The sequence below is a fragment of the Podarcis tiliguerta genome (assembly GCF_965153285.1).
Source record: "Podarcis tiliguerta genome assembly, chromosome: 9".
Classification (NCBI taxonomy): domain Eukaryota; kingdom Metazoa; phylum Chordata; class Lepidosauria; order Squamata; family Lacertidae; genus Podarcis; species Podarcis tiliguerta.
In genome coordinates this window covers 30,727,636-30,752,388 of record NC_139542.1, presented here as the reverse complement: position 1 = coordinate 30,752,388, position 24,753 = coordinate 30,727,636, and the positions used below count along the sequence as shown (strand labels likewise).

General features: G+C 41.8%; 1 protein-coding gene across 21 annotated transcripts in view; it reads right to left on the bottom strand.

The window, feature by feature from the left end:
* JADE1 (jade family PHD finger 1) overlaps window positions 1–24,753 on the bottom strand; it is a 153,893-nt gene that overhangs the window by 27,943 nt on the left and 101,197 nt on the right. For 11 of the 21 annotated variants that reach the window (XM_083457228.1, XM_083457221.1, XM_083457223.1 and 8 more), the window contains 3 exons: window positions 20,597–20,674; window positions 8,588–8,670; window positions 31–188 (listed from right to left, as the gene is read on the bottom strand). In XM_083457228.1, coding sequence (XP_083313354.1) covers window positions 31–188; window positions 8,588–8,670; window positions 20,597–20,674 — 319 coding nt within the window. Of the gene's footprint in view, window positions 1–30; window positions 189–8,414; window positions 8,490–8,587; window positions 8,671–20,596; window positions 20,675–24,753 lie in introns of all 21 variants that reach the window. The other 10 variants (XM_083457217.1, XM_083457234.1, XM_083457233.1 and 7 more) reach the window with 1 other exon arrangement.

Below are 24,753 nucleotides of genomic sequence, written 5' to 3'. Positions count from 1 at the left end.
TTGTTTCCTAATGGGTTCACCAAGCTATACCTGGCTACTGGCTCTGGAATGGTCCCCGGACTGACTGGCACCTGAACTCCTTTCTCCCATTCCTGTCTCCAAGGGTCTGCCAGCACATAGTACTCATCCGGGTTCAGCTGGTAGGAATCAGGCAGCTTCATGGCAGTGATCAGGTCTGTTCTAAATACCTGCAAAGAAAGGAAGTGAGAATGGGGGAGGGATGAGACACTGATATTTGGTATTTACACTCTATGATTCACAGCTCCTGGGTAACCATGGAGCACGGTGCACAACAAGGTCACCAACACTGCCAATTAAGAGGCCAGAAAGTTAAACCACATCATCATGCTGAAACAGAGAACTGACAAATACAGTTTGGACATGGGGCCCAAAGTTCAAGTTGCCTTTGTCAAATCACATGACACAATCAAGTTGCTGCGCAAATGGACAATCAGTTCTCGTCAATTTCAACAGGAAGTGCAAAAACTCAAAATATCCCTAAATATAACCCCAACACAAGGAGTTGTATCCCAAGATGAGATAGCCTAATTCTTTCCCTTGTGAAGCTTGCTAGCTTCTGTATATCTAGTAGCTAAAAAGGGAGAAGAGGGGGAAATATGTAATTTCAGCATCTTGTTTACTGGGATCCTCATTTCAAGAGATGTCCCATACTTCACATGGTCAGAGCCCAGAGATGATATTTCAATAGCCAAGTGTTACAGCATCTTTACACTCTGCATCTTCAATATCCCAGGCTCAATCCCCAACACATGTAGATAAAAAAAATCTGGCACAGCTACCAGTCAGGACTAGGGCTGTGCGATAAATCACCATATCATTGAATAGCGGTATTGAAATAACACCTGATAAGTGTTTCAACAAGGCAATATACCGGTGAACAGATTTGACAGCTTCCCAGGGGGTAGCTCAGCCCAACCATACTTTACAGATAGTTTGCAGGCACCATGTCTCCTGCTTTGTTTGCTCTCTCCCTCCTACCTATAAGAAATTATTATAAGTCCTCACACAAACCAGCAAAGTCTTTCAGCTCCAACCATATCTTTCCACTTAAGAGCTCAACTAATTATGCAGAGCCGACTAACAATCCAGGAGGGACCCCCCTCAGCTAGATAATCAAAGATCCAGCAGCAAAGTAAACAAAGAACATAAACAAAGAACTGGAAAGCACTTCCTTCTTCCCTCACACTCACCCCCACCGGTGGAAAAAAAGAAGCGGAAGAGTTTTTATTTTTATTTTCTGGTGGTATTTACGTTGTTGGTTCCCCCTAAATAGCTTTCTTCCATACTAAAAAGGAAGGTGTGTTTTCAAAATTTTTTAAAGGAGACTATCTTTTTCCTTTGTTGCCCTCCCCTTTGATAAAAAGGGAGACATTGGTGGGATAAGGACTTGGGGGGGGGGCTTCTGTGGGGGGGATGGAGGGGAGAAGATATAGCTGGCTGCCTTATGCTGAAATGGGAAATTGGGTACTATGCGAGAATGATAAGGAGGGTATTTTTCAGTAAGCAGTGCAAGAGAAAGTAGAAGTTTAGTTGAACTCAGTGGGGCTTATGCATGCAAAGATTCCACTTAGACTTCTGAGTGGGGAAGCAGATGCAACTTGACTAGTAAATCACTTAAACTACTCTTAAATTAGTTGAAACTATATTACAGTATATGGAAGTTTATTTAAAATGTTTATTGCTTCCTTACATCTTAAGGCCCTCCACCACTGTGGGGAGACTCAGCAAAGCCCTCTGCAGCTGCGGGGAAGCGCGGTGCACCCTCCAGTGCTGTGAGGAGGTATGGTAGGACCCTCTGCTACCGCGGGGAGCCCCAGCAAGGCCCTCCGCCACTGCAGGTATATATCATGATATATCAATATTTTGTGGTGTTTAGCTGTTGGTATATGGTGATGTTGAAATCCAGATAATGCCCAGCTCTAGTCAGGACAAAGAATACTGGGCAAAATGGACCATTGAGCAGATCAGTAAAAAGCATCTCCTTAAATCTCTGCAAACCACTGATCCATTATTTTGGGAATTCTGAATTAAATACTGTTAAAAGTTTCTCAAAAGTTATCAACTTTGTTAAGGGTCAGAATGTACATACAATGTGATTGGCAGAAGGCAGTACAGACAGCAGCAAAGTAAATATGTCTAGAATTTGTCCATCATACACTTTCCGCAACAGAATCTGATGGAGGGTTCACATTGGCTTCTTTTGATCCAATCTCTCTAACTCTGCTTCTACTATGAGCCAGTTGCAGTAACAAAAATACTTGCATGGGAGCAGCATGCATTTGTATCAAGACTCTTGGTCTTATTACCTACTAAAGATAATTTCTGAAGGTGGTTTTAAGACAACCATTTTGCATGGGAGTTATGATGTTTTAATGCACCCTTTTGTGGTGAGAGCTTTAATACATCTTTAATACATCAAGCAGGCACACTCTGATTTTCAGTTCTAACAAAGGTCCACACAGAAATGCCCTGAACACTTCACATATGCAGCTGTAAACACATAGGCTCCCTGTTCAGAGCTTCCACCAAAGGCACAGGGGTTTAGAGGAGCAGAGCCAGCAAGACATTTGGGGTGGCCAGCGACAGCAACCCTGCTCTCCTTGCACATGCTCAGTGAGACACATGAGTGGCATTTATGAGTAGAACTCAAGGGGAGGCACCTTCCTACAAAGTACACCCTATCAGATGTTGACTAACATGTAAAAAAAAGTCACAGCCTAAGATCACATCACCAGTTGCATTTCAATTCACTCCTATGTGACACAGCTGGTAACAGCAAGACTTGCACCCATTCTAATAGATATAATAAGGCAGAGTATAAATCTGCACCAGTGATCATGGAAGTAGCATCTCTGCAGAATCTCAGCCACCATGAAAATGAAACTCAGGAGGATACAGGATATGAGCAGGTCACAATGCATGTCAGATGAACAACCATGTACACCCATTTAAGAATCAACACCACAAAAAATGCTGTAGACCAAACTGGCCACCAGAGGACATGCTACATATGCTGGGTCTCACAGTTTAAACCAAAATATCAGCCAGGAAAGTTCATAGCCAATATATATCCAATGCTTACCACCTGAAGCAACATCTGCCATCCAGATTTACAACTGTTTGTAGCTATGGTTCAAACTGTGCTTTGAACGTGAATGATTTCTGAAACTAGTAAAACATCTTGGGAAGTTGTAGGAAGTTATCAGCCACAAGCAAGCAGGGAAAGGGTCCCTAACCCAGCATGTGTCATGAGTTAGAGCCATACATCTTTGCGGAAAGCACTTGCCTGTGTGCAACGCAATCTGATTTGTCGCTGCTCATCAGCAAAATACAAACCATGAAGTGGCAGGCTTTAAAAGAGCAAGGCTTTGCATGCCTAAGCACCTTCCAGATCTCTCAATGCGCTTCTGCTATTACAAAGTAACAAGGATCATTCATGCTTAGCACCTCATCTTCATATCTCTATATTAACTGCCACATGCCAACAGAAGGGTATTTATCTGGAGTTTTAAAGGTGCTGGGGCAGGAGGGAGGAAGAAGCGAGCCCAGATGGCTTTGCTACAAACAGAGTGCCTGAATCAGTCCATGCAGTACCAGCAAGACCTCTAAAATAGTCTGAAGACTCATCAGTTTATGGCCAGTGCAGTCAGCAAGGCACACAGCCAGCACCACTCCACACGCTTATAAAGCAGAAACAGGTTGACCAGGATGTTTTCTCTCTCTCTCTCTCTCTCTCTCTCTCTCTCTCTCTCTCTCTCTCTGTGTGTGTGTGTGTGTGTGTGAGACAAAATAATATTGTTTATCTGGCTGAAATCCTCAAACCACTTGTTGTGTATTAATTACTGGGACTGACCAAGACTACATAATTTGAGGATTGCTGCATTTTCCAAACACTGCTGGCAGTGATGTAAAATATATTTCACGTGAACCACCCAATTCACCAATTGGGTTTACTATACTATATGTCGTTAGCCTTCCCACATTTTGCCCTTTTAGAGTTTTCCACCAGACTAGAGAGTTGCAAATTGTACAGTCTTGCTAAGTATAAAGTTAAACATTGTTCAAATCACCCTGGGTGTAACCAAAAGGGAAAGAGAGGGAGGGAAGGGTGATTAAAAAAAGGAAAAGATTTAGTTTGGAATTTGGACAGATTAAAACAGGGATATAAAAAGATATCATAGAGTCCGATAGAGTCCGACTATCATCCATCAATTCAACTCAAATGATGGTGAACAGGCTACTGAGTCACCCACACACTGACTCTGCCTTCTTGCCTAAATAGAAAGCATATTACATTTAGGTTAAAAAAGGCTGAGAAGGCACTCCTGACATACCAACAGCTCCTGTCTGTCCCCTTAGAGAAGCCTGCATCACCCTTTGTGACCCACAATTGTATAGAGAGCGGGAGGGAGATTTCAGAATTTTAAACACCCTTTCTTTACCAAATAATAATTATTCAAGAACTCAAGAGAAACAAAAACAGAGGAAAAGAAGAATGTAAAGGAACATGGTGTTTTGGGGGGAAATATTGCAGGAACTCTAAAAATGCTGCAAAATATCAAAAGTAGGGCTGGGCGATTTTGGGTTTTTAACATTGCAGTGTTTCGCCAGTAAAACATCGTGGTTTGGCGCTATACTGCGATGTTGAAAAAAAATGCATTGGCTCCAGTCAGAGAGATGCCGGGTGAAACTGCCACAGCTCTCAGCATGGGAGCTAAGGTGGTTTCACCCCAGCGCGTCACGGGCAATGGCCAATACAGCTAGCCCCAGCCTGCTGCTCAGCTGGGGGGCGGTAAGACACCTGCCCCCAGCTGAGCAAGCCCTAAGCTCCTTGGCCAGACTCCACTGGGAGCAGGAAAACTCTTGCCCCCAGTGGAATCAGCCCCGAGTCCCCTGCCACTCATGCTCCCTAGCTGAGCAGCCCGGATCCCACTCCTACTCATGCAGAAGCAGGAGCGGGGTCGGGGATCTCTCCGCTGGGGAGGAGGAGCACCTTAATAGAGTCCCCATCCCGCTGCTGACTTGTGCAAGCCAGTGGTGGGTCAGGGGCTCCATAAAACTGCTGGGCTGAGGTGAGGGTAGCAGCACACTCTTCAGCCAAGCAGTTTAAAGAAGTGAAGGAAGGAACAAGCTGTATCAGCACCTCGCCAATTCAGTTTGATTTTCCCTCTGCCGGGGGAGAGTGCGATGGTGGTTTCACCAGTGGTATACTGCTGGTGAAACCGCCACCGCTTGAGTCCCTCTGCCTCCAGCTCCCAGCTAGTTTGTTTGTCTCTCAGAGCATTGAAGGCAGAGGGACTCATGAGTGGTGACCGTTTCACCAGCGATATACCACTGAGTGAAGCTGTCATCATGGTCTCCCCCGACATAGCGGTCCTGAGCAATATATTTATATATTCCCCAGGCCTACTCTTGTGCCAGAACAAGATTTTAGACTAAAAAAATCCCTTATTTTAACTGCCTAGAGAAAAACAGGGCGTGAACGCCTTTGAGCTGAACATTTGTGATGAGTTGCTCTGGCCACAAAACAAAGGAGGATTTAATGGAACATCAAGGATATAATTTCCAAGAATCACTGCCTCGCAATGCCATTCCTGCTGCTCTGCAGATGCAAACCGCATGCCTAAATCCAGCATTGCAGAATTACTGACCTCCAACCCAGTGACAGGCACACAGTTCTTCAAATATAACTTTAAGAACTGGTGCTGAGTTTGCTTGCTTTCCTCTTCCCACCTCATCTCTTTCCCCTTTCATTGAGTGTCTTTCGAATTGTAAGCCTACAGACACAGACTGCATTCTTCACTGTTATTGATCTTACGTATGCCACTCTGGGAGCCTTTTCAGGTAAAGGTAGGGGTAAAGTGTTTTAAATAAATATAGGGAGCTTTGAAAGTGACATATTGCTGTTAGAATATTAAAATATTCATAATAGCATTCAACGCAGTGGATGTAGTCTACCTTGATTTCAGCAAGGCATTTGACAAGGTGCCCCATGATATTCTTGTAAAGAAGGTGCCCCATGATATTCTTCAAGGTGCCCCATGATATTCTTGTAAAGAAGCTGGTAAAATGCGGTCTTGACTATGCTACCACTCAGTGGATTTGTAACTGGCTGACTGACCGGACCCAAAGGGTGCTCATCAATGGTTCCTCTTCATCCTGGAGAAGAGTGACTAGCGGGGTGCCACAGGGTTCTGTCTTGGGCCCGGTCTTATTCAACATCTTTATCAACGACTTGGATGATGGACTCAAGGGCATCCTGATCAAATTTGCAGATGACACCAAACTGGGAGGGGTGGCTAACACCCCAGAAGACAGGATCACACTTCAAAACGACCTTGACAGATTAGAGAACTGGGCCAAAACAAACAAGATGAATTTTAACAGGGAGAAATGTAAAGTATTGCACTTGGGCAAAAAAAATGAGAGGCACAAATACAAGATGGGTGACACCTGGCTTGAGAGCAGTACATGTGAAAAGGATCTAGGAGTCTTGGTTGACCACAAACTTAACATGAGCCAACAGTGTGACGCGGCAGCTAAAAAAGCCAATGCAATTCTGGGCTGCATCAATAGGAGTATAGCATCTAGATCAAGGGAAGTTATAGTGCCACTGTATTCTGCTCTGGTCAGACCTCACCTGGAGTACTGTGTCCAGTTCTGGGCACCACAGTTCAAGAAGGACACTGACAAACTAGAACGTGTACAGAGGAGGGCAACCAAAATGGTCAAAGTCCTGGAAACAATGCCTTATGAGGATCGGCTAAGGGAGCTGGGCATGTTTAGCCTGGAGAAGAGGAGGTTAAGGGGTGATATGATAGCCATGTTCAAATATATTAAAGGATGTCACATAGAGGAGGGAGAAAGGTTGTTTTCTGCTGCTCCAGAGAAGCGGACACGGAGCAATGGATCCAAACTACAAGAAAGAAGATTCCACCTAAACATTAGGAAGAACTTCCTGACAGTAAGAGCTGTTCGACAGTGGAATTTGCTGCCAAGGAGTGTGGTGGAGTCTCCTTCTTTGGAGGTCTTTAAGCAGAGGCTTGACAACCATATGTCAGGAGTGCTCTGATGGTGTTTCCTGCTTGGCAGGGGGTTGGACTCGATGACCCTTGTGGTCTCTTCCAACTCTATGATTCTATGATTCTATGATTCAATACCGATTCAATTAATATAAAAACAGACATGCTACTGGGAGGCAGAGGTGGAGAAAGAAAGCTACTTGGAAATGGGAAACATACAGGAACACACACACACATCCAATATCTAATTATAAGCATGGGAGGTCCATCAGCAACTGCTTTCCTATTCATTTCAGTTGAAGAAGCAAGCCTGTGCAGGCATTCATTTACATCATAGGTTGGGAGCCTCTAGCCCACAGGCAGATCTTTAGCCCAAAAGGCCATTTTCCCAAAACCATATCCAGCTGCCAACTACTTCCACTGCAGGGAATGTGCTGGTGAAGCAGCCCCCTATGGAGGGCAGGAATGAACTCTCTGCTCATCAGATAGTGAGCAGACTTCAATCCTGCTTGGTGCTGCTTTCTAGCATGTTCCTTGTAAGGAATGCACTGGTGAAGCAGACCCCTCCCCACACGCTGCAAATCAACTCTGAGAGGCAAGCAGGAAAGCCCATCTTTCAGCCACCTGACCTCACCATGATGTAAGATGATAAGTGGGTGGGTTCCACTCATATGTCAAAGTTGGCCCATGGGCTGAGGGGGAGGGCAATAACGATCTGGTCCACTGTGTCAAAAAGGTTCTACATCTCCAGTATACATGCATGGAATTGCTTCTATCATCAGAACAAAAGAGGCAACCCATACATATTAATTCACTTGGCCAAAGGATGCTACTGTCCACAGTCATGAGCATGAACAAGCAGGGGATAAAGAATTTAGAAACCTGCCAGGGCAAGACCCCGAACATGAACATGTAAGATATCTGATTATGATGAACCAGACAGTCTTCTTAAGAAGTTCAACCTACAAATAATATCCCCTTTTCTTCTAGTCTCATATTTGGCGCAAAGGACATCTGCCAATTTGTAAGGCATGCAACAGATTGCACTTGGTGATCCATCATGAAAAGTTCAAACTGATTTGTATTACCTCCTTTGATCTGTTCTCAAAGCAATGCAGATGAAGCACTCAAAGAGACAAAGTTTTCTGGTTTGACCGCTTTGCTGAACAAGGACTATTATTCATAAGTGCCACGTAATGGTTAGGAAACTAAGGAAACACTCCTAGGTACACATTTTTCACTGTTCACCACAAATAAAAAAACCAAAACATATTCCCCGATATATTTTTTGAAAAGGAAAAGGACTAGTAAAAAAAAAACTAGGTTGGGTTGGTGCCAAACTAACCCAATATTCACGGCTAAATAACTAACTTGATGCTGGCAGGGACTGTGGCAGCAGCTGAGCTCCCTGATCTCCTGGCCAGAAGAAAGGTTGCTGGGTGCCAGCTGAGACGGAGCAGAAAAAGGAAAGAAAAAGAAGTATTAGGAAAAGGAGACACATCTGTGTTTCAGCAAGATGCAAGAGCATTTAATCAAGAGAATACCTCTGATGGTTTCTGATCTTCGTGCTTAGAGCATGAACTTCTCCGATGCTGAGACCTAGAATGCTGGGACCAGGTTGAGAAGCCTAGAAAAGGAAAAGAAACATGGAACTGAGAACCATGGTTATTTTGGCCTCAAAGGGGTCTCTATCATCATCACCATCATCATCATCATCATCATCACCATCATCAATTTATTTATGCCCTGTCTTTTTTCTCTGGCAGGACTCAGGGTAGCCTTTGCTCACCCATCTTTCACACAACCTGTCTAAGCCAACTTCAGTGGGAACCAGTGCGGTTAGAGTGTATGAGGTTTCCTGAGTAGCCTTGGACCAGTCACTCTCTCTCTCAGCCTCAAATCATCAAAGCATGGCTGGGGGTTAAATAACGGAAGGAGAAAAACTATGGCTGCTGCCTTGAATTCCTTGGAAGAAAGGAGGGAAATAAATGTCATGAAATAAATATAAATACAGAGGAACCTCGGGTTACATATGCTTCAGGTTACATACGCTTCAGGTTACAGACTCCGCTAAGCCAGAAATAGTGCTTCAGGTTAAGAACTTTGCTTCAGGATGAGAACAGAAATCGTGCTCCGGCGGCATGGCAGCAGCAGGAGGCCCCATTAGCTAAAGTGGTGCTTCAGATTAAGAACAGTTTCAGGTTAAGAACGCACCTCCGGAATGAATTAAGTACTTAACTCGAGGTACAACTGTACAGCAATTGTTCCATCTTCATATAGATTAATACAATTAATACAACAGTAGCCACCAACTGTAGCAAGTGACTTGCAGCTTTTCTTCAGTTTTTTCTCCCCCCACCCTTATGGAAAATTGAAAAGTTAGGTATAGTACTCTACAGGTGCAGTTGATTTTACGAAAAGGGTCATATTACATTAAAAAACAGTTGCTCAGAAACCATAATCTTGTACCAATCTTTCATATCTTTTCCCTTTGTCAAAATATTATGCCCCAAATTATCTGGACAATTTTATTTTTATTATGTGCATCTCCATATATTTTTATTGTTTGTTCTTGGTCTATATTCCTCATTGTACCAACTAGAAAAAGTGCTGTCAAAATTGCTACCAGCAAAATCCATGATTGTTCTGTCTGTCCATGCATGCATGTATCTATGTATGTATACCATCAAAGTTCCAACTGTGTGCACAGAGAGCCAAACCTTTTGTCCACCAGCCAGTAAATAATGTTCTGTAAGTTACCAGATGTTGAGACAAGTGGTGGGGCATTACCATCTCCAACATGGGAACTACCCAAGGTTATCTGCTGTCTGTGGCAGGGGCTGCAGTAGACAAGCCTTTTTGAGTAATACTATGTTTTTTATGTTTAAAAAAAACATTAAAAATTAGAGTAAATAAATGTTATGGGGGGAAGCTTGGAGGAGCTGCTCACTGAGCAGGCTAAAAAATAAAATAGTAATAAATGAAACAGATGTATGGAGGCTATTATTCTTCCTACCAATGGCTGAATGCAACTAAACTGTATCATTTTTGGAGGATTTGATATTCCACTATCAAAGCAGTAAGAAGATTAGATGATGGTATGCATTTCATTATTTTATTTAAAATAAGTAATGATAAGCACATGTGTATTAGGAGGGGAGAATCGCATGTCTCAAACTGAGTAATGACGTAAACACTGCAATGTGCTTTTTAAAAGCAGAAGAGCCCAGTTCTTACGATTACCAACCTTGGTCATTTTCTTACTGTGTTAGGAACTGCATTCATTTTAATTTGTTTGCAGTCCTTCCCGACAGTAGATAGAAAAGCAAACAGGAGGAAATAGTTGGGTGACAATATTTGTTGCTTAATTTAGGCCAGGCACAAGGAACCTCCGGCCCCTGGGCCAAACTTAGGCCTGCCAGGGGTCCTAATTTGAACTATGAGTTCGCTTTCCATCAGCCATGCCCACCTGCCCTACAGATCTGCTGCTGCAAAGGAACAATTGGCAGGGCTTGGGCACACTCCTAAATGCTCCTATGTGGGCCCCCTTTTACTTTTATTTGGCTCCCTATGCAAGTCCCCTGGGATCGGCTCAACTCAGAAGCTCCCAATCTTTGATTCCAAATGGAGTCCATTTCTGCCACAAGCAGGGCTCACATTCTTCATTTGCATCTCCAGATTGAATTCAAGATGGGATGCAAAGGAAGAAAGGGGGGGGTCAAAAGTGCTCTCTAAATGGGCACATCCAATTATTTCCTGTGAAATTGTCACCTGGCATCATGGTGTCCTCAGGTGGTTCAAGCCTTCCTTCCTCTCAGTGTTTTCAGGAAAGACTGCTTTATTAAAACTAAATACAGTGGTACCTCGGGTTACATACGCTTCAGGTTACATACGCTTCAGGTTACAGGCTCCACTAACCCAGAAATAGTGCTTCAGGATAAGAACAGAAATCGTGCTCTGGCGGCGCAGCGGCAGCAGGAGGCCCCATTAGCTAAAGTGGTGTTTCAGGTTAAGAACACTTTCAGGTTATGAACGGACCTCCGGAACGAATTAAGTACTTAACCCGAGGTACCACTGTATTTCAAAAAAGATTCAAACTAGATAGCAGTGCTGATGAAGAGCATGGCATTCAAGATATTGTTTTGTAAAAGTCCGCTTACGTACGGTATTTGCCAGCTCTGCTAAGACAAATCATCTGCATAGCACTAAGATAATGCAAACTAGGTCACAAAGTCCAACAGTCACCACGTTAAAAGGAAACTCATCATCAGGAAGTCAAAATACTGGGAGCTTGTGTAAAATGGTTAAATACTTGGATAAAATGATATTTCTCAATTCAGCACACATGTCTATTGTTGAGTATCATCACTCTGCCCATTATATATTCCAAGTGTTCTGCATATATTGGCATATACACATTTTTCCCAAGGACAGGTGAGGCAGAAAGAGACAGAGAGACACAGAGATTTTGACATTTTAAAAATGAGCAAGTCTCCATGAGCTGCCAGAGCATATCCGGTGTCCCAGGGAGCACGCCTAGCCACCAATATGCTACGCTGCGTGGCATAAGATTAGCTACAGAGTGCATAATGCAGAACAGTGTTGTAAAACCAGCTGCAGAGCACCCAGCTGTGTCCCAGGAGAGCTCCAGGCTGCTATCATTTCATTGACACTTCAAAGCCTGAGCCCTCTTGGAGGCTGCACACAGTCTTCCCCACTGTAAATACAATGCTTCTACATTGCAAAATCAGACAGCACAACAGAGTTTCCAACATAGAGAGGCATGCCTAGCTGCTGCTCCTGCTCAGTGCTGGTATTTCCATCTGCCGAGACTTTTTCTGGGCTCTGTTTGAGCAAGAGTGGGCACAGTTGCCAACAGCACAATTTGTTGGGAAACCATGCAGCTGGAGCAGAAAATGGAAGTGGTTAGAACAGTCTGAGCTGCCAGCCCATCATCATAAAACCTTATTTCAGACTTCCTTCTCAGCCTGCCAAGATCATGGAATCTCAGACAATCCACCCACCAGTCCCACGCAATGAAGTCACAGTCAGAAGGCAAACTCTGTGCAGAAAATTGCCTGCAAAACAAGCAATTCTGAACCACCACCCTCCCCCCCACAAAAAAAACCCAGGGATCCAACATGGAATGTACGGCATTAAAGCACCAGAAATTACGGTTAGTATTCTACTTTATTACAGCTATAACTGCAGGTGCATTGTCTTCAGATTATATCCAGTACAGTATTGTATCCAAAGCTGGAACAGTGTGGAAGGTGAAGAGTGATGCAGGAGAATTCACAAAAATCACCTCTCCACTTTCCTTCTGGATCAAAGAGCTTTCTGCAAGGGAAGGACGGCACTGAATACAACCCGTTGGGTCTAACAAGGTATCTTCTGACATTATCACTGCTGGTAGATCTGCTGGTCAATTAGCTTTCTCTAATGCAGTGTATAGCAACAACACTATTCTTTATCTGATCATTCTGGCAAGAAAAGATAACCCCACCTTGCAACTAATCCATAAATGACACTTATCCAGAAAAAACCCTCTACCAAGTCTGCCTGCTAACATATAACTTTATTAGATGTTTGTGGCTCATTGATCACCTTAAAGGAAATGGAACCCACTCTTTTCCTATTTATAAAAACTTTCCTATGTGGTTGTCAGGATAAGATTCTGACTTGCTACAAGCAACCAGGAAAATGGGTCAACATTTTCAAGATCCTAGCAACAACAAAAAAGTACACACTTCCTATTTTAATTTATCCCTATATACCTTCTTTTGTACTTATCCAACAGCTTGGTTTACATTTTCTTAGCCAGAACTATGAATAACAAAAGTGCATGCCAAGAGTTTGTGGCAAGACAGACAGGCCAAGCTTCCCTGCTCTACAGCTAACCCAATATGCCAAAGATGGTCAACATCATATGTGCAATTCAATAAGAAAGTAATATTATAGTCACATCTATACGAATTAAAAGCAGATATTTGTACTTGTTCCTTTAGGAACATAGGAAACTGATTTATACAGAGTCAGACCATTGGGCTAGATGGCTCTCCAGAATTTCAGGGAAGGCTCTTTTCCAGCTGGACCTGGAGATGCCAGGGATTGAACCAGCGACCTTCTGCATGCAAAGCAAATGCTATAGCACTGAGCTACAGCTCTTCCCCTATGGCCTTTCCCTACCCACAGACAGATTCTGGAAGACAAGGTGATTTCACAATTAAGAACTTCTATTTTTAATGCATCATTGTTTAATGCTTTAAAAAAAATCAAAGGGAGGTTACATCTAATGTGGCACTTCCATCTGAGAGACAATTGTGAGACTTCTCAGCAGGAAGAGGAGGTGGCAGGAATGTGATGTGAAAGTGTCGCCAAGGTAGGGCTTCTTTTCAGTTCCGGCACCTCTCAGGTGGGCACCATTGCCATTAAAAGAGAACAAGGGAGGTGTAAGTTCCAGCACCTCTTTTTCTAGAAAACAGCACTGCTCCAAGGTATGGGATCCCAGAGAAACCAGATGAAGAGCGATGGAGAAGCAGAGTCTGGCTCTCAGACAAAGGAAGATTTCCAGTGCAATTTAAAGGAAGGTAATTTTTGTTCATACTCACTATAACTGACTGCTCTGGCACCACCTCATGTTGACCTTCCTACCTTCCACCCTACCAGTCCCAATGGGCATAAGCAACCACTTCAACCCTGAGAACTTGGGAAAAATATGAGCTGCTGTCTCATATGATGAAGGCATGGAAAGTGTGATACTTTGGCATATCTTATGTTCTCCAAATCCCAGCACATATCCAGAGAAGTTCCATCTTCAGTTCTGTCAGAAATCAGGAAGGTAATTTTTGTGCTGGGGTTTATGAAGTTTTGAAACACAGGCCTAGCTTTCTTTCTCCCTCTGGAGCATCTCATGGGATTTTGCCATTATCCTATGCTAAAGCTCAATATTTAAGCATTAAGACATGTGTAAGCAAACTAAGGCCCGGGCCGGATGCAGCCCAACCGCCTTCTCAATCCGGCCCACGGACGGTCTGGGAATCAGGATGTTTTTACATGAGTAGAATGTGTCCTTTTATTTAAAATGCATCTTTGGGGCCTGCCTGGTGTTTTTACATGAGTAGAATGTGTGCTTTTATTTAAAATGCATCTCTGGGTTATTTGTGGGGCATAGGAATTTGTTCATTTCCCCCCCAAAAAAATATAGTCCGGGCCCCCACAAGGTCTGAGGGACAGTGGACCGGCCCCCGGCTGAAAAAGTTTGCTGACTCCTGCATTAAGACATGTTGTATGAAAATGAATGCCTTGAAGTTAACAGTTTCCAAACTTCTTAAGGGTGAGGCATTCCACCAGATTACTTTTGGAAGCAGCTCACTCATTAACCACCACACTGGAGGCACGTGCTTAATTAACTCAACAAGAATACCTACCTGTTTTCACTTGTCAAATGCTGGAGGGCCCTAAATACAGGGCTGGTTCTATCTTTATAGGAGAGATTACACTATCATAGTCATTAACAAGTTCAAAGCTTATACATCTTTGTACTCTTCAGACCAAACCCAGACCTATTCAACTTCAGCAACAGTATTGTGATGTGATGTGCTGTCAAACAAGAGGGGAGAGGGTAAGAGTACAGTGTTGATCCCCACCTTATCCTTGTTGATCCCCACTCCCACCACCACCACATTTTCTCTTCACTGAACTGCAATGCCTGCTTAGTGCTATTTATATTGTCTCACTGTAATTCTGCTCTGTGGCCTACACACGGACTCCCGTTGCAGTAACAAGAATATATTTCTAGTTTATTCAGTCGTTTTGCATAGAATTGCACTATGTTCTGAACTTGCTTCTTTGCATTAAGCTAAACAAATTATTTACCTTCTTCCACCAAGTATCACTAAATGTACTGTACTCACTCCCTTTGATCTTCCACGCAATATTTCACTTGATAAAATACATTTGGGATGGGCTTAGCGCATTTTATATCCGAGTGTGGTTAAAATTATGCAGAACTAGACTTTAGCATGATGCCAAAATACCTGGCCACAGAACACACTTTACTGAAAAGCTCCCAACCTCAGCATGAACAGTTTAAAAGATAGGAGCTCACTCCCATTAAAGCCAATGGGGGTTTGCCAATTAGTTCAGTGAGAGCATTATTATACTCCAAAGCTGCAGGACCACAGAGTTCAGTGTGGCTTAAGAGCATGAAGCATGCTAACAGTCAAGAAAGAGTAAGAGGGATGGGGATGTATTATCAGGAAAGCAAGATTCATCAAAACTATTATACTGCGTTTCCTGGTAATGGGATCTCACTTATTCTACCCCCTTGTTTTTCCTCTTTCCTATCTCTTTTGTCTTCTAAGGAATAGTGAGGCAGAAGACTGAAAAGAAAGGGGTGGGGGAGAGAAAAAGGGGTGGAATGAATGTTGCCAAAAAACTGACAAGTGTAGAAACAGAACAAAATAGAATCAGAAATGATACAAGAAAGCTCGTACCAAAAAAAAAAAAAAAAAAGCCATTCTAGGCTGATCTAACTGACAGTCCTGCTCCCAATATGTTACTTGGCAGGCAATCTAGTTGATTTTAATAAACTTACTTCTAAGTGCGCATAGGATGGAGACCTGAAAAACTATGGCTATCAAAAGGATAAAAGGCACAGCAAAACATTAAATTCATATAATCGGAAACACCTCAAGGAACATGGAATAGAGCTCTGAGGCTTTATCAAGGGCTGCAGCTCAGCTGGTGCTAATTATTCCTGTGTGTTCAATGGGCCTTCCTCATCTGTCTCCTCCAGTGTTCAGCCGCCCAGCCTCAAAATCAGCTCCAGAGGATTGGGCACACTTTGGAGTAGACTCTGAGAGCATGCAGTGGAGAAGGAGAGGGAAGTCCTACTGTCCCAGGAGAATCCCACCGGCACAGTACTAGACACAACCCCTTAGCTTTGAACATTAAGTAAATTTAAAGCAACAAACGTTTATTCATCACCATGACCTCCTTGGAGGAAGCATCAGATACACATTTGATAAAAACAAAGGCAAAAGCAAAGTAGCTTCTTGGTGTTTTCTGACACTACCAAAAAATAGTTGGCTTTCTTCCCTTTTCTTTGCAAGCCTTTGCCCCAAGTTGACAGAATAAAAACTTGAATTCATGCAATTATATGGAAAATATTTATAAGTTAAAGCTTGTCCGGGATTGTTTTCCAACAGCAAGAGGCCAAGAATCAAAAATACAGCACAGCTTGCAAACCCTCTTCACCAGGCCATAATAACAAAATGTTACATCAGTAGAAAACAAGCAAATCTTCCCAATGCATTTCAATCAAATCCCCATAATACACTGAAGAGTTTTACTAGAGGAATCTTTTCCATATTGTAATTTGCCTTTTGAAAGATGTTTAACTTAGGCCGGCATCATATCGGAATAGAAAAATATTCTCAAATGTCAATACCTCTCTTCAGTGACTCAGTCTATGTTCCCCTATTTACAATTAGGTCATAAAACACTAATCAAAAGCCAAACTCCATTACATTTTTTTCCTTTCTGACTTCAACAGCCAGGAGGGCCCCAGAACACTTTGCACTTAAATCACACCTTCCATCCCAGGAGATGAGCATTCATTTATGCTAAGCCACATCCAATGCCTTTGAGAGCTACGTAAATTATACAAATAGAGAATAAGTAATTTACTTGTTTGGAGAAGTAAAACATTTTTCAAAATGCCACTGCTACCACTGATTCATCACAGATACAATTTTTCTATTTTTAAATGGAAAAAACCTCAGTCCCAAATAATCTAAGCTCAGGAGACAGATTGGATGAAACTAATGTTAGCTGCACAGAAAGCTAAGAAAAAAACCTATTCCTATGGGTAGGACCCCTTTACACAACCAAATTAGCATGCTGAGCAATACAGAGGATTTGTTTTGTTTTTTGTGCCTAAAGAGCAGGACAACAGTCTGTATATTTGCCCATGTTGTTGCCCTGACTATCAGATCCTGCCACCACAGTAAGGTTATTAAGAGTAGGAACATAAACTGGTAATGACTGGAAAGGCTGCATCTTCCAAGGTGTGCTATGATTTTGAGGGTGAGAGCAACCACTGGAACCCAAGGAAGCAAAGGATAACCCCCAATTGTACTCCCTATAGGCTCCTTCACTCCTGTGGGATTAAGACTTTGTGATCTCACCTGTGAGAGAGTGGGTGCTTTGTATTGGCAGGGACAAGACAGTCCTCTGTCATCAGATCAAAAGCAGAAACTCAAGGATCTATCCTTAAAGCACCCACAATAGCTCCTGGAACATTCCACCTGTTTGATACTCACTGCCATCACCAATCTTTTATCCTTATTGGCCACTAAACCCCTGACCCAAGCTGAGGCTTTCAGAATACATTCTGAAATGGCATTCACTGCCTGCTCCTTAAAATTTTTAGAAACATGTGGAAATTAGGACTTGCAAAAGAACTTACAAGTGCAAGTTCTGCGGTGTCCAAGATTATGCCCTACATTACTGGGGAGTCCCACTGAATAGGCTCCTCCAGTTCTAACTGAATGCATACAACAGCACTGGTTATTTAAAACTGCAGTAAGGACAGATCTGGTAAGTTGGATCTACGGCATTTTGAACTTACTAGTGCAGCACTTTCAACCCGTGCCTAGTGATGTGAGGTGAGCATATTCTGCAGAATGAGAATATTCTCTGCTAGAAAATTCTCTGGAGAATATTTTCCACAAACTGTAAATTCTAATGTAAGAACCTGTTTTACAACCCACATTTAAAAAATCTAGTAAATAATAAGTCAAGCTGTGATATTGCCAGTGTAAGTAATAAATAATGGGTTTTTTTATCTAGTTACGTTACTGGGCATTGTGTCATTCACCATTGGCAGTTCTGAAATGTGAGCTACAGATTTTTTTTATTTTTAAAAATGCTATTCATTTAATTTGATGAACATTTGAATTTTTATGTATTTCAACTGTATTTTTTATGTATTTCAACTGCCTTTTTACTATTTTGGTGTGACCTTATTCTTAGCAATTCTCTACCCTTGGCCATACAGTGTGATTATTATTATTTTTTACTGAAAGTAGCTTTAACGCTTTATACACTTAAAGTACATAGGTCTATACAATTATGTGTAACAGCATGTGAGGTGGCCTTGATTTAAACAGTTGATGTTTCTATATTTTTATTTAGTGCTAGTAACTGGTTTTTGCAGTGCCATTCAATGGTACAAGGTAGCATTTACCAGAGATTGACATACTGAAATATATTATCATATCATGATAATATATTCAATGTTAAGGGCTTCTTTTTTATATGCATGCACAAAGTTTTGCTTTAGTCACCAAACAGTTATTGTTAGAGCTATTAGAAGCACAAGATAGCCTGTTACTGAATTTATTTGTCTCAAACCTTAACATACCAATTGTATTTTTTTAACTTGTCCTATAACATGTACATGTTCTAATGGAAGAATAAAATATGATTTAACTACTGAGTTTCCGTATACCAAACCTTAACATGATCATTACTGGTGCCATCACCAGTGAATATTCTCCTATTTTAAATGAAAATTCTCTAATATTCTCATTAATTGAGTATATTCTCGAGAATATTCTCCAAAAGATTATTCTCAAGAATTTAACATCACTACCCATGCCCATGTCACTCAAGCAGGAGAAGGGTTCCAAGCAATATGTAGCACTTTCCCTTTCTATGGAGAGCTATCTGCAGAGCTGATGCCTAGTGTCTTCCTTACATCTGCCCATCAAACTAGACTAGGGGTCAAGAAGGGATATATCCACTGTCTTGTCAGTTTTATTTTCTGCATATTCTCTCTCGTTCCACACATATTTTCTTTTGAACCGTGAGGGAAGATCATGAGGGAGAACATGTTGTTACTCTGGAGGTGAGAAACACACTATGTGAGGAAGGCCCTCCCAGCTGTCACCTTTGATCGGTACCCTGTCATTCTAGAGGGATTTGCCACCTACTTCACCAGGTCATTATCCTGTTCCTGATGGGAGAAATACGCACCTAAAAGATATTGACAGAACTGGGCAGTCAGTGATGCAGTCATGTGACTACTTCACCACAGGCCAAACAGAATTCACATTTATCACATTGCTGCAAAGTTACCAAAGAGGCTTGAACACTTATTTAATGAAGCACTCAAATGATCACTTCCAGAACACCAGATTCTTATCATGCCATCTTGATGGTGTGAAGAGGTCTGCAATCCATGTAAAGCTTCCTAAATCTATACATGTCTGGCTAGTTTTATTGTAGGTAATCAGACTTTGCACCAGCTCTAGTACATTTCTTAGGCAGAAAGGAAAACGAGTCTCTAAGGATAGATTCAGGCAACTCATTTCTCTGGGTGATAAGCTCACCCCAGGCAAAACATACAACAACTGATATTTCCCACACATTCTTACAAAGACTTCTCCTAGGGAGGGTCAGTGTTTAAACATAAGCTTCAAATTATTATAAAAGCATGCAATAGTTAAACCCAAAACCTACAGTCATGAAAAGCTACCTTAAATTGTCAAACATGACTATAATGTTTACACACAAAGTACATTTTTAAAGTTGAAAAAAGTGGACAAATAATACGTGTTGAAGTATTAAAAAGATATGTGTTTTTTCAAGACCACAGCTGCTGAACAGAGATAAAAAGAAGCAAGCCCCTACTCACAGGCTTCCAATCTACACTTGTTTTGCAAACATGGCAATGCAAATGTTCAAAATCATATATTACTTTTTATATCTCATTTGTTGGCAAACAGCAGCATTTCAGTTTGAACACAGTGTGGGAGTGGGCCTGAGTCTCCAAATAATAAAAAACTGCAATAAAAAACAATTCCAAAATTGTCTCCCTTCCCCACTACTTGTAAAAAGCTACTGTACCCTTTGTATCATGGTCTCATCACTGTCTACTTTATGAACCATTCACAAAAGCTCTCATAAACCACTATTTAGGAAGCAGTTGCTTAAATTACCCTTTGTACTGCATGTTAGTACTCCACAAGAGTGGGTATCAAAAACAACATGCACAATAGGTCAACTTTTCCTAGGTGTTAAGAGGCCTGCTTACACATAAGCAGTGTATAGAAAAACAGGAGTATTATGAACCCCATTCGTGATATGCATAAGAAAATGGTTACATAAGCTTGAAAAGCAGCCTCAAATCAAACTTTGATCCCCTTATTACAGCCTGAAGAGTGACAACATTTACAACTGATGTGGCAAACATTTACTTCAACACTTTAAACCAAAAAATACTTTAATTTGTTTGGGTCTGGGGGTAGAAATGTATTACTGCATGCTGTGTAATCAGCTGTAAAGCCTTGGGATGCCTTACTGCTGTTCACCTATTGAAATCTGTTTGATTTTAGCAAAGCTTTTTCATATTAGCACTCTACCCAACTGATATGCAAATCACCTTTGTTATTTAAAGTGTCATATGCAAAGTTGTGTGTGTGTGTGTTTAAATAAACTCATAAACCTGGTGTGATACAAGCACAACAAAAAGGAGCACTTACTGCCATTGTCATCAGAATCCTCACTGCTGCTGGGAAGTCGACCTCGTTTCATGATCTTCCCGGGTAACAGCAGGCAGCCTGTGAAGAAATGCAACAGAAACCAGAAGTTATCAAGTTCTGAATCAAAGAGCTCACAAATGAAAGCAAGTGCCATTAAGTAGCATAAATAAAAGCAGCAAACATCCTGAAGATGTTCAGTTTAGAATGCATCCCATGGGACAGCCAAAAAGAATATCTAAGTTGATTGACAGGGGCCGTCCCTACAATTAGACAGAGTGCAGCAGCTGCCCTAAGCAACATGCTGGGGAGTGGGAGCAAAACCTTGGAGGACAGAGATGGGTGGCTGATGTGGCTTGCCCTGTACCGCCACCTAAGGTAGCCTCCTGCCTTCAGGTACAGTTGAAGACAATGTCCAATCACCAGTTTTGAAAAATAAAACTGCTAGCCCAGCTGACTTCTGGGCATGGACTAGGAATGGGGCACCATACTGTCCTTTGCCTCAGGAAGCAGAATGTCCTGGTCCACCATTGTTGATGGAATCCTCAAGCCAAGCTCACCCCAAGAAGATGTAAGATCTTTTTTATGGCTTTGATATTAGCAAATTTAAAGCAACTGCAACAGAGCATATACTTTGTCCCTATTTAGCCAATATTTATATTGTACAGCACATTTATGAAAAGGTTTTACAGTCGTAGGAGGCATCAAAACAGCAAGACTAATTACAAAGGTCACTGCATCCCTCAACTGAGCAAGCAGTATGCATAGAAATGTTCCCACACTAGCCAATCACTAAGCTCCTATGACAACACAGAAACAGAGACTGTAACTGAACAGTATACCAAACAGAGACTGGATTCACAATGAGCTAACATTTCCTGAGTTGGGATGTGCATGTGTTGTGGGAGGCTAATTCAAAATGCATTAAGACCATAGATACATAAGTTGAGCAAATTATCAACACTACGTTCATGCTGGCCACAATCCTAATCCATGTTGAGCCTTTCACATAATTTAGTCCCATGTGGCTCCCCATGGCAAGAAGTAATTTCATGGCAGAAAGAACAATGCAAGTATCTACCCCACTGAGACACAGAAAAAAGGATATCAAAACTTCTCTCAGTAACGGTACTGCTGCTGTGCGATCTGCTCCCAAATCCTTAGGTTGTTCTGATTTGCAATTCAGGATTTGTTAAAAAGTCAAAGCAGCAAGGCAAGTGGAGAAGTCATCTACACATTTATTCTTTCTTATGGCTGCACTTGCTGTATTTATTCTGACAGCTATCAGGAATTCCCAGTTTCTATCCTTCACTGAAATAGCCATCAGTGATAAAGATAGGGATTTGTAAGGCCAAAGCATGGGTAATTTTAGAAAAAATATATAACGTAAGAAAACATTTGGTCTCTGTTTCTCACTTCCACATTTAGGAGGACACTGCTTAAGGATCTTTTCAGCACATGTGGTAGCAACATCCTATCCATGAACAACACTTTCAGAATTCAGAAGTAGTCAGAATATAGACAAATTTTATAAATGTTTATTTGGTTACCAATGAGTTTGGCAAGGGTACTTACGCAGCCTCTCCCTGATAATGACTGAAAACATCAGCACCTGTGTTGGCTTAGCAGCCTGGCCTTATAAACGTTCCAAAACATGTCTAGATCATGACTAACCATTTTCTTAAAAATAATTGAAAAGCTAATAGAACCAGACTGTGACTAGTCTCATCCTGGACATGTGCTGGAACATTCATGAAGCTGGTTAAAATGACAAAAACCCACTAAATCTGTCCAATGTGTGCTGACATCAGCACACTTAAATGACTACATGAATAAGCCCCGAGAAGTGAAAAACTCTTTATCCTAATAGGTTCCTTCAGCAGAGATGAAGCTCCAAAGCATTACATTATGCAATAAATGCAGACTCTCAGTTACGACATAAAAATAGCCAGTGAGTATCCAAGTGCTAAAAGGCCAGGAAAGGGGGGTGACGGGGAGCTAAAAAAGCGGAAACAACGTGACACAACAAGTGAAGCAAAGCATGTTCAGCGTGAATTAAAGTGACAAGTACTCTAGGACATGCATCAAATCTCATGAGGCTTAGTTTGCCATGTTTCAGTTCCAATGACAATGTGGGCTGGCCAAGCCATTAGCAGCAAAATCCCAAGGCACGCCTTCCAGGTGCAGTTTCAGAAATCAGCTGCCAAGCTGATTTGCTTCTAGTTTGGTGCTCAGACACTGAACTGATTAGATGTCATACGAACAGCAACTTCTAATAAGCTGCTCCACTGGCATTTACAACACGGACATCTAGCCAAGTGAAATGTAGAAAGTATGTCTAATTGTAATGGATGTTTAAAAAGAGCAATATGCTTAGATTACAAGCCCTTAAAAAAGAAGCCGGACTCATAAGACAGAAACCACACTAGAACCCATGGGCCATTTCCCATGGAGTAAACATCACTATAAGCAATCATAGTCCCATTATCTTTAACTCTTAGTTACTCTTATGCTTGCTGCTATGCAACTCCAGGTAAATAGAAATCCCTATTGTCAGAAAGTCTGGATATTTAGATATTTGGGTGCCGCACAAGCTATAGAGGCAGATAAGGTTAAATTGTACAAATTGAATAAAGACCTCACTAGACAGCTAATCAGAGGCAGAAAACTGAGTAGATTTTGTCCAAATTATGCTAGCCATTTCAGTCTTTTGCAATCGAAATAATGTGTCTCAATGCTATGGACCTAAAGCGTGAAAAAACAGAAATCTACAACCCTTGTTTAACTCATCCACAGATGGTTAAGCACAGGATGCAAACAACGATAAAGGCAGACAAAACATTGCAAGCTGTATCAAAAATTTAGGGAGTAGCTATGTCCCACTTCTGGGAAAGATTGAAGCATAACATTCTACTGATGAACAGCTCCATTTTCAAAAGGATTGTTAAGTCCTTTCAACCAAGTGGTACAAAAAACAAATACTGCAGCTAGCATTCACAGAACAGGCAGCTACTGTACATATCTGACCTCCAGCTGTTTTGTAAATATCTAAATTCCAGTAAAAAGTTCTCACGCACAACGTATTAGTAGGTTGCCAACCTTCACAAAGACAATTTACATATGATTATATTAAACGAATAACCTAACATCACCTCTCAACTTGCAATATTCAAGGCCCATTGCTCGGTGGCAGAGCACACTCCCTGCAAGGAAAAGGTCCCAGCTAGGGCTGAGAATGACTTCTCACTGCCAGCCGCCAAAGACGCTGGACAGTACAGAGCTACAGAGACCAATAGCCTGACTCAATGCAGGGCAGCTTCTTAAGTGCAGGCCTAATAACTACTGTCTCATGGAAGGGCTGTAGCTCATGGATACTGTATCTGCTTTGCATGCAGAAGGTCACATGTTCAACCACCAGCATCTCCAGGTAGGGCTATGAGGATCTCCTCCCTGAAACCTTAGAGAGCCTCTGCCAATCAGCACAGCCCATACTGAGCTAGATGGACCAATGGTCTGATTTTAGTTTCAACCAAGTGAAGCACTGCATCACTTCAACAGTCTGTAATGCCCTTGTCTGAGATATCATATCTACAGAATGACTTCTGCTTAAGTCAGATGTGTAGAAAGGCATTGGCCAGACATGCATTCTAGCCACTGATTTCTTAATATAAATTGCTTTGCTTTGAGCTGGTTTGTCTTAACATAAAAAAGTTTTGTTTGTCTGTTTCAGACATGCTAAATTCTAATGACAAGAACAAGCAAATGAATGTCACCCACAGAGAAGGTGGGGATGAATAAACCACTGAACACTAGTCCCAATGTTTCTTTTTTTAAAAACTCTCTTCCTATGGAAAGTTAGCATGTCAAGTAGGTTAAAGTCTAGGGTACTCCTTGGTTTATTTGTTGTACACGCAGAAATTTTTAAGTTGGAAAATATTTGTTGCGTAGCCAGCAGTCTGAAGTGGTGCAACACAAGGAAGATTTCTGAATGGGTAATTCAGCTCCCACTGAGCATTTTGAAGATGTTAAATTTTGCATTAGTGCCAAGTTACTGAACTAAGTGCAATGTGCTGGTTTTGGTGTATAAAGCCCTCTACAACTTGGAAGCCAGATACTTTAAAGACTGCCTTATCCTTTATATATGCACTCAATCACTGCAC